This window comes from Penaeus japonicus, unplaced genomic scaffold (assembly GCF_977035675.1).
Source record: "Penaeus japonicus unplaced genomic scaffold, GWHDUDI00000001_assembly GWHDUDI00000027, whole genome shotgun sequence".
NCBI classification, from domain to species: domain Eukaryota; kingdom Metazoa; phylum Arthropoda; class Malacostraca; order Decapoda; family Penaeidae; genus Penaeus; species Penaeus japonicus.
This window is the reverse complement of record NW_028234429.1, coordinates 20,998,452-21,008,451: the sequence shown is the minus strand read 5'-3', so window position 1 is coordinate 21,008,451 and position 10,000 is coordinate 20,998,452. Positions and strand designations below refer to the sequence as shown.

The window sequence follows — 10,000 nt, the reverse complement described above, 5'->3', positions numbered from 1 at the left end:
ATTAAAAGAATGGAATAAGAAATTAGTCTAGTGTAATTAGTGACTAAACTGTAGCAGATGATATTTAGAGGGTGTGAGTGAACCTTGATGATTACGGAAAGACGCTGAAATGCACCTCGCGTATTGCCGTACAGCAATACGTGGAAGTTATTTAGAAACGCTGGGCTTAACTGATGTTATAAAAAAAATTCTCAATATATTGCATCTGATGCATTCTATCCTAATATAGTAGATTTAGTTAGGAAGTGAACCATAGTGATGATATAAGCGTCAACCATTGTGGTGCGGCATCAGTCAGTTACTGCAGCCGCCACACCTGTTGGCGCTCAAGCGAAGGCCAACAAATTTCCACCGTGATTCCAGCAAGATAACACTTGTAGACCTTGACTAATATCGAACCTGTCCGAATTCCTTTTTGCCAGATTTTATGTGACTAAGGTATGGTTGCCTGAGTCAAGGTGCCATAGATCATGCCAATCACCTGAAAAATTATAACTCCATCTGTAATTTGATGCTGTTTTTGAACCTTGTTATAATATATCTGTGAGGAGGGTTATGGTATACCTTATGCCCTCCCCAGCCATTAGGAGCCAATATTGGATAGAAAATAACTATATCTAGGCAGTAGAAATCATAAATAGTTGATTGGTAATAATTACATTAGCAACAGCAATGTGCAACTGTTGTAGAGATATATCTTATTTGTAAGTGTGAGAAATATGTTCATAAGCTTTACTATTTTCGATATAAATTTTTTTATTTATATCATAAGATCTAATGGTTCTTTAGGTAATATCAAATTTTTAGACAATTCATTATAGATACATTAGTAACAGCAATGTGCAACTTTTGTATAGATATATCAACTTCTTAACTGTGAGGAAAATCTCCATAAGCTTTATTATTTTCTATATAAAATATCAGGAAACCATGATAGTGTCCAGTGAGGTCTAGTGCATGCATTTTGCAAAAACAGTACGTGTGTATTTTGGGATATAAATATGTGGACAGGGATACAGAGTGTGAAAATTGTACGGAAACTGAGAAGCGTCATTTGTCAAACTGTACAGTAAAAGAAAGGGAGAAAATAGGCAACTATGCAGATTTATGTGCTATGATTAATTATGAATCGTAGAAGAATATACACAGCAATTTAACAGAGAACAGTATTTCAAGAATAGAAGTGTCCTATAGAAAATGCAGGTGGAGAGTATATTCTTTGTGAAAACCAAATTTTAGAGTAGAGTTTCAAATATTTGTACTGTAAACCCTGAAAATATTGCTGCACAAAAATGGAGAAAAAACTTCCAGCATGGTCTCATAAAACCATAACTGTAACTCTGAAATTAGCATTGTGATGATCATAAAACTTTACATCTGTGAGGGCCCTTCAACCTTGAGCAGTTTCCAAGGTCACGTCATGTATGCAGTGACTCATGTCTTTTAGGCCTAACCAGGTGCGTTGTATATGTGATGTACAGTTTACAGAACACATATGATAACACTATTAGGTATAGAAAAAAAATTCTGCAAAAAATGTAGGTAAGCCTATCAAATACACCTCCAGAGTGAGCCAAGCAATTGCTGTGGACTCTGTTACTCTTGTGAAAGGCCAGAAAACTTTCACTTTGGCAAGAGATTGTAATGTACTACCTAACAAGGAACCAGTCAAATTCTAGCATATACAATATATGAGATAGAGTGCTAAAGGTATACAGAAGCCACAGTGACATGTGACTCTTCACAGGCAAATGCAATCCTAGGTTTAAGAATTGCCGTTCGTACAGTCAAACCTGCTGGTCATGTTTTGCCTTGCTAAGTCTTGGTTTCAGAGAAACATCTCAGGATTTACAATAAAGAGGGTTGGAATTTTATCATGTATTTGGTTAGCTGTATGTTTTTTTTATTTTTTTATTTTTTTGCATTGTAACCCATCCACGACGGGAGAATTCTAGCCTTGAATGTCCCAATGCCGGGGCGTTCGAATTATTAGGCCTAAATCAATTGAATGGCTGGCACAATACTGTGCCACCCGGCCACTGGGCTTTTGAATGCTCGGTACAGTACTGTACCACCCGTCCAGTGTGGGTTAAGTTATATTATTAATTTATTTAGTTCCATGCATATATGTTGGTGGTAGTTGTTTTCAGAGAATTAATTTAGTTGTTAATGGCATAAAGTGTTTTGCCACTATTCATTTTTTATCCTCCTTGAGAAATAAGAATGTGTGTTGATCATGGTAGACTTATCAACATTTTCTTTCCTTCTGTGAATAAATCAGATTGAAAAAACAAATCATGTCCTGTATGAAGTGAACATTGTATGAGATTGTGTCAGAATTATGCGTCATATAAGACAGGTGCAAACTCTCTGTATTGCATAATGTCTAGATACATTTTTAGATATTTGTACCAGTATTTAATTTCTGGTTTAAGTACCAGGGTATTTCTGTGACACATAGATGAATATTTTTAATTGAAAAAAAAATCTTATTTATGTACATAGATTAAATCACTGAGTATGTGTTACAGTATTGTTATGTTTGCATTACCAGAAGGCAGGAAATTGTGTTATGCAGTCATGACGAGCTTTGCATTGGCTTTATGATGGATAAATAGATAGGGAGTCGAGTGAATCATTAAGGAAGTTAAGGGTGAGGTAGACAAAAATTTTCTTTTGAGATCCTTTTCATTACCATCATCATCATAGGTAATTGTTTTTTATTTATTTATTTATTTTTTTTATTATTAGTATTGCTAGCAACAGAGAAGTAACCTGTATGTGTTGTCTTATTATTTTTTTTCCAATAAATAAATGCTACATAGAATAGGATAGGATAAGGTATAATAGGATTGGTAGAATAGGATAGGCTTAGATCAGATAAGGCAATGGCTGCCAGGTGCTGAAAATGTTTTGCTTTGCTGTCTGTTGGTTATTAGCAGGTGATCAGATCACAATAAACCATGGCTGCTATGACTCCCCCCCCCCCCCCTCTCACAGATAGACATGTTAGTGCCAGATATGTGAGGATTACCAATTCTCAACAAAACTGCCTTTTCAAGAGTTGGCAGCCCCGAGTAAATGTCACTAGAGATTACACACAACTCTTATCAAATCAGCAACCTCAAATACACCTGTTAAAGCAAACTCATATGATTTACAGCTGACAAGTTAGTGATCTGACACGTGATGGTAGTGGACGCCAAATTGTGATTGCTTTCTCGCTGTCATTGCCACAGGAAAGCTCCGGTAATGTTGTTGCTATCATGAACCCTAGGGGTGTATTAGGCTCTGTATGTGAACAAATACATGAGGCCATGGCTTTTTGTAATTGTTCTACTGTGATTGATTGTTTTTTTATTATTTATTAGGATTTTTGGTTGGAGTTTCCTGCTATGTTTTTTTTTTTTATAATAAATGAATTATACCTTTATTATGGATTTCTGTAATCATTTGCGGTATAAACTGAAACTTCATATTAAAACTGAATGATCATCAGAAACCTCCCAAATTCTCACTTTCATGATAAGGATGAAAGTGAGAAAGGATGAAATGATTGGAACATATTTAAAAACTGCACCTAATGGCTTGCTAGCTAAGGTCAGACATACCTCTGCCTTGTATGAAATGGAAATATAGAGTTTGTAGAGCCGGTAATGCGTCTTCAAAAGAGAAACAGCCCAAGCTTTGTCTTTCTTAAATATATATAGGTGATGTATGTTAACCCTTGCTTGAGTGCAAAGGCTACAGCAGTCACTTGAGACTGTACCACTATCATGTCATATAGCTACAGGTTTCAAGAATGGATTTAGCTAGAACAGTGTCAATGTTATTATGAGAAAATGGTCCTTTTTGGAAGGTACTTGCAGGTATCACCAAAACATTTAGCAAATAGTTCACATAAAAGCATTGACTATCTATCAGAGACAGAGACAGCAACCCAAATTAAAAAATAAATAAAAAACTCATTTAATTTTCAGTTCTTCACAATTTGGAATTTAAATACTTACATGTGGATCAGTGGCAAAAAGTGATTTATTACAGAGAAATGTTACAGAGAACATTATTCTAGCTTGGTTAAGTGTGCTTCTTGTGTCTTTGTTTTCACTGTTACAGAGAACAGATACTCATTACACTGGTGTAATTGTGGTTCCAGCCAGCCAGGTACTTGACATGATAATTTTATAATTGAAGAGAATAAATGTACTGGGTGTCTTGTTGTAAATGGCAGGGTAGGATCAAATGGTCTTGGAAAATCCCAAATGATACACGGTAATTTTTTTTGTTTCCTAAGATAGATCATTCTTCCTACAACCTCGTTCCCACAGGGTCAGGTGCTCAAGCCTTACCCCTCCACACTCTTGTGTCCATTCCTCCCTCTTCCACCAAATCCAGGGCCTCCTTGTCTGTCTCACCTCACAATGTCCCTCCACCTTATTCACTCTCTCTCGGCATTCCTCCTCCCTCTCTCTCCGGCATTTCCATTGCTTTACTTACTGGCTCGTTCTGGGATAGATAAATTCACTGAATCAGGGATGATGGCATTCTTTTAGAAGTTGAAGCAATATATGAGGCTTAAGTCAATAGACTCATGGAAGTTAAAGCAGTAAATTGTGCCTGTGAAGTTCTACATGTAGATACAGTGTGCATGGTTGCCTGTACTTGCTGTATTTTATTTTCTCAGTGAGGACAGATGAAACTCCCGAGGTTGCTATAAGGATTTTAATACTTTAGATGCTATTACAATTGTAATTCATTTTATTTTTATCTAGATTGTAGATTTAGGACTAGCTTTTAGATGGTTTTACTTGCAATTATTATTATTATTGTTGTTGTTGTTATTATTATTATTATTATTATTATTTTTTTATATTTTTAATTTTTTATTTTTTTATTTTATTTTATTATTTTTTGTTGATTTTTTTGTTATTGTTATTGTTCTTCTTCTTATTATTATTATTAACATCATCAGCATCATCATCATCATCATCAGCAGCAGCAGCATCATTACTATTATTATTATTACTATTATTATTATTTATGATGATGATGATCCTGATGATTACTACTACTACTACTACTACTACTACTACTACTACTACTACTACTACTACTACTACTACTACTACTACTACTACTACTACTACTACTACTACTACTACTACTACTACTACTACTACTACTGCTACTACTACTACTATTACTATTATTATTATTATTATTATTACTACTACTACTACTACTACTACTACTACTATTACTACTACTATTACTATTACTGTTGCTGTTGCTATTACTATTACTACTATTACTACTATTACTATTATTATTATTACTACTACTACTATTACTATTACTATTATTACTACTACTACTACTATTACTACTATTACAACCACTACTTCTATTACTGCTACTACTATTACTATTATTATTATTACTACTACTATTACTATCACTACTATTACTACTACTATTACTATTAGTACTACTACTACTACTACCACTACTACTACTACTACTACTACTACTACTACTACTATTACTACTAATATTAATAATACTACCACTACTACTATTACTACTACTATTACTACTACTACTATTACTACTACTATAATTACTACTACTACTACTACTACTACTACTACTAATACTACTACTATTACTACTACTATTACTACTACTACTCTTATTACTTTTACTATTACAATTACTATTGATATTATTATTATTATTATTATTATCATTATTATCATTATCATTATCATTATTATTATCATTATTATTATCATTATTATTGATACTAGAAACCATCCATTATGTTAATATTTTTACCTCAATGCCTTCCATTCTAAATATACGTTGGACTTCCATTAATAATTCCTCCTTTTCCTCCCATCTCCCTCAGCTTCAGATTCACGCAAATTGACGTTCATGTACCTGGCGAACGACGTGATACAAAACAGCAAGAAGAAAGGGCCTGAGTACAACAAGGAGTACGGCAACAAGCTAGGGAAAGTTTTCGACCACTTGGGAGGGCTACGGCTAGACGAGAAGTCGATCAAGGGACTGAACAGATTGCTGACCGTTTGGGAAGAGAGAAACGTGTTCGACAGTGACCAGGTCAAGCATTATAAGAAAGAGTTAAGTGAGTGTGATTGACGCTTTTTTTTGCGCGTGTGTGTGTGTGTACCTAATGGGTCGATAGCTATAATTGTTGAATATTAAATTTGCCAGTGTTAGTTCTGCTACATAGAACTTTGTCATTGTGGATTAGACTGTGGAATATGATAAATGTGATTAGATGTACAGAAGATTAGATTATGAATTCATTTTCCATTATGTATAGTTTGAAGAATCAGGAGTGTGGAATTCCCCTGTGGTAGGATATGCATGTGTTAAAACGAGTCCAAGGGTAATATTGTCTTTTAATCTCATCATTGTCATTATATTCTTTTTTTATTTCAGATAAAGGGCAAGGAAAAACAAAGGAAACAAAGAAAGATGAAGGGAGAAAAAGAGAACATAGTGGTAAGCATTTTTAATTTTGTTTTGTCATTCTTGTTCACATGTCATTGAAGTTGGTAAGGCATCAGTTTTCTTGTTATTTGTCGATGCGCATTTGATTCTTTGATAAACGTGGTTAGATACTTTGAGGAGCATGGCTTAAGTCATATGTGAGAGTGTGACGTATTATCATAAAATAGTTTTTTGTATTTTTCAGTCAGGTGGGTAACATATAGCGGATATTACTGATGGGAAAGATATCGAATGACACCCATAAATTTGTTTACAGAAATTAAACACTTTTGTTTCAGATATTTACACCGTCTAATCTTTGTCCAACATTAGGTTTTACCCACCGACTCACTTCCCATTAAGCAGTTTACATACGAACACGATCAGCTTATTACTCCCATATGATATGACAACAAACATAAAAAATCCAAGTAGCATTAGTGATAAAGGAATTTGCTGTCCCATGTGCTAGCACGTACCCCACAAAATTGCACATTGAAGAGAGAAAACTAATGACACTGCTAAGAGATTAATTAACCCATTTACACCGGGCTAATTATTTGCCTAATGCCGCTCCTTCTGTAATATCTGCACACAGCCTCCATGTGTAAGGTCTCTTCCTGTGTGATGCCGTGCCATGCCTTTCTTAGTGTTTTTCACTTACCCGATTCTACTGGATGCTGTGAGGCGTTTTTTTAATTTTTATTTATTATTATTATTTTTTCATAAGTCAATAACAATGTGTCTATACAAATACACCTGCAGTGAGCATATACATCCATAACTTTGTAAAACGTGTATTTAGAGTGAGAGATCAGAATATGATAGGATGTCATCTGACCGGAGTAAATGGGTTGATTGAGTAATTGTTATTTGAGATTCTGACTAAGGAAATAATTGAATAATTTGCAAAAGAAGACTTCTGGGAAGTTGGAAGAATATTTTGCTTGCAAGACTGATTGTATTATTTCTTAGACAGTTCTGTTGCTATCATTGTCAACAGCATTATCATCATCATCATTATCATTATCATTATCATCATCATTATTATTATTATCATCATCATCATTATCATCATCATTATCATCATCATCATCATCATCATCATCATCATCATCATCATCATCAGTTCTATTTTCTTGCTGTTATTCCTTATTTTTCTTCAAGCCTGACTGTTCCTCCTTCATCCACCAGGAAACAGCACTTCGCTCACCAAGAAGCATCGGAGAGAAAGCAAGAGTGAACCCATCAAATCTACGACTCCGGAGCCACGGGCGCGCAAGGACAGCGAAGGAGAAATCGGCCAGTTCATTGTCTCACCACATGTGTCTTCACCACCCAGTGATCCTCCTGAACCAGAACAGCTTATTGAGGCACTGCAGGTATATATTCAGATGAATTTAAGTGTATATGATTTTAGGTATATAGATATATAGGTGTGAGGAAAGAGGATGCATGTAGATTTCATCATAAATGTATTGGAAGCTGTCATGATGGTTTTCTCAAGGAAAAGTACTATGTAATTCGTTACAATTCCTGATGTCCTGTTCGTGCAGACAAGGGAAGTAAAGTATTTAATTAAAAGTTTGTAAAAGGCAAGAAGCAATAGCCAATATTGTTAATTTGTAAATTTTCCCTGCCTTAATGCATCAGTAACAGTAAATACCAGTATTTCATTGGTTATTTACACTGCTAGCAACAAGAAAGAAAAATGATTTAGCTCAGAAATATTCTAAAGTCTGCCTAACATCATGAGGGAGTAATGTGCACACATTGCTAGCCTGAAGAAAAGATAAAAATTCAAAATACAAAGCACAGTTCCCATTGAATGCATAGCACTTGCAAACCATCGTTGAGTCTAAAAATCATGTCAAAACATTGTCAATAATACATATATATTATTTGTTTATTAGATTACTTTTTCTTCCACCAAGTAATATCCATAACTGTTCATTGTATAGGAGGTATACCTAATTAACCCATCCCAGACGGGGGAATTCTAGCCTTGAATGTCCAAATGCCGGGGCGTTCGAATTATTAGGCCTAAATCATTGAATGCGCGGTACACATGCTGTACCACCCATCCTGTGTGGGTTAAGTGGAACTTGATATCTTTGAAGAAATCTTGAGAACTAGATCATGAGTATTATAGGGATAACAGAAACTTTGATGTGTTTCTTTTATATGAAAATCATTGTATTCAAAATTACAATGTAAAAAACATTGTACATTTTTGTTTTAGATCAAACTATATATTTTCATATTTTATATTTTTGTTTTATACGATATACTCTTATGTAAATATGTCATTTCAAATGTCTTTCATATCATAGGAACTTGAAAGTGCAGCCACCTCGGATGCGGTTGTCAGGGAGAAGATTGCAAATCTCCCTGCAGAGGTTTCGGATGTAAATCTTCTCAACAAACTACAGGGTGAGCATGAAATATGCCCTCAGGAGGTATTAGTTATACTCTTCATAGTGTCAGCTACACCTCTGTTCTCAATAGTACCAGCGCTCATTACCACGATATTTACCTCCACAGATCTGGCTGCTGGAAGAGCACTCTGCCAGAAAGTGGAGGAAGCGCTGTCCATGTTAGAAGCCTACAATAAGAGACTTGCAGAGGAAATGGAGGCTCGGAAGGCCGTGGCGCGCATGCTCCACGACTACATTGCATACCAGAAGGACCTCCTTGCACAAGCGGAAGAGACCTTAGAAGTGAGAATGAGCGTCTTTCTTGTTTATTTGTTGATTTTGGAAATAGGGTGTTGTGCCATGCTGTGTTTTTATATTTTATAGAAACTTAATTCTCAGTACTTCCTTGTAGACATTGAATTTAATCCATGTTGTAACTTTTTATAAAATTACAAGGCTATGTAATAAGCAATTTGTCAAATTTAATTCTTGTATACATCTTACTTCCCCCTGTCCCCCAATCTATTTTTCACACACTTCCTTTCTTTCCAGGAACATCGTCAGAAGCAAATGAAAGTAAAGAAGGTCAGGGAAGAGCTAAGAGCACACCTGCAAAACCTTCCTGATATCTCAAAACTTCCAAACATTAAAACGGGTGGACTTGCTCCCCTGCCTTCTGCGGGCGACCTCTTCACATGATCTCGTGGACTGTAGGCTTGTAAATTTTTTTTTCACCTATTATTTTGTGATACCTAAATGCCCAGAACTATTAAATAGTTCTGATGGACTGTACTAGCATGAAGTATAGATATTCTTATTGTTATGTGGATATAAACTGTGAGGTATGAAAGATGGGATTTGTGATGTATAAGTCTTATGGAAAAGTGGATTATGCATGCATTTGATTTCTCTTTTTTTTCAACTTCTTAAAAGAATTTGCATTTGTGCCAAGAAAAAGACACTTCTGTTTCCTTTGATAATTTCAGCTTAAGGTTCCTTTTTTTTCTAATCAAATGTATGTATGTATCTATATTTGGGAGCATATCATAGCATTAAATAGT

The 10,000-nt window shown here is 34.9% G+C and overlaps 1 protein-coding gene across 2 annotated transcripts in view; it reads left to right on the top strand.

The window, feature by feature from the left end:
* Positions 1–10,000, top strand: part of LOC122253016 (regulation of nuclear pre-mRNA domain-containing protein 1B) — a 12,090-nt gene that overhangs the window by 489 nt on the left and 1,601 nt on the right. The window contains exons 1-7 of one of the 2 annotated variants that reach the window (XM_043015780.2): positions 3,148–3,249; positions 5,912–6,151; positions 6,472–6,534; positions 7,717–7,904; positions 8,856–8,955; positions 9,067–9,242; positions 9,492–10,000. The exon at positions 9,492–10,000 is cut by the window's right edge and continues 1,601 nt beyond it. In XM_043015780.2, the coding sequence (XP_042871714.1) occupies positions 5,938–6,151; positions 6,472–6,534; positions 7,717–7,904; positions 8,856–8,955; positions 9,067–9,242; positions 9,492–9,638 (888 nt within the window). In that variant the 5' untranslated portion in view covers positions 3,148–3,249; positions 5,912–5,937 and the 3' untranslated portion in view covers positions 9,639–10,000. Of the gene's footprint in view, positions 1–3,147; positions 3,250–5,911; positions 6,152–6,471; positions 6,535–7,716; positions 7,905–8,855; positions 8,956–9,066; positions 9,243–9,491 lie in introns of those variants that run through there. The other variant, XM_043015772.2, reaches the window with a different exon arrangement.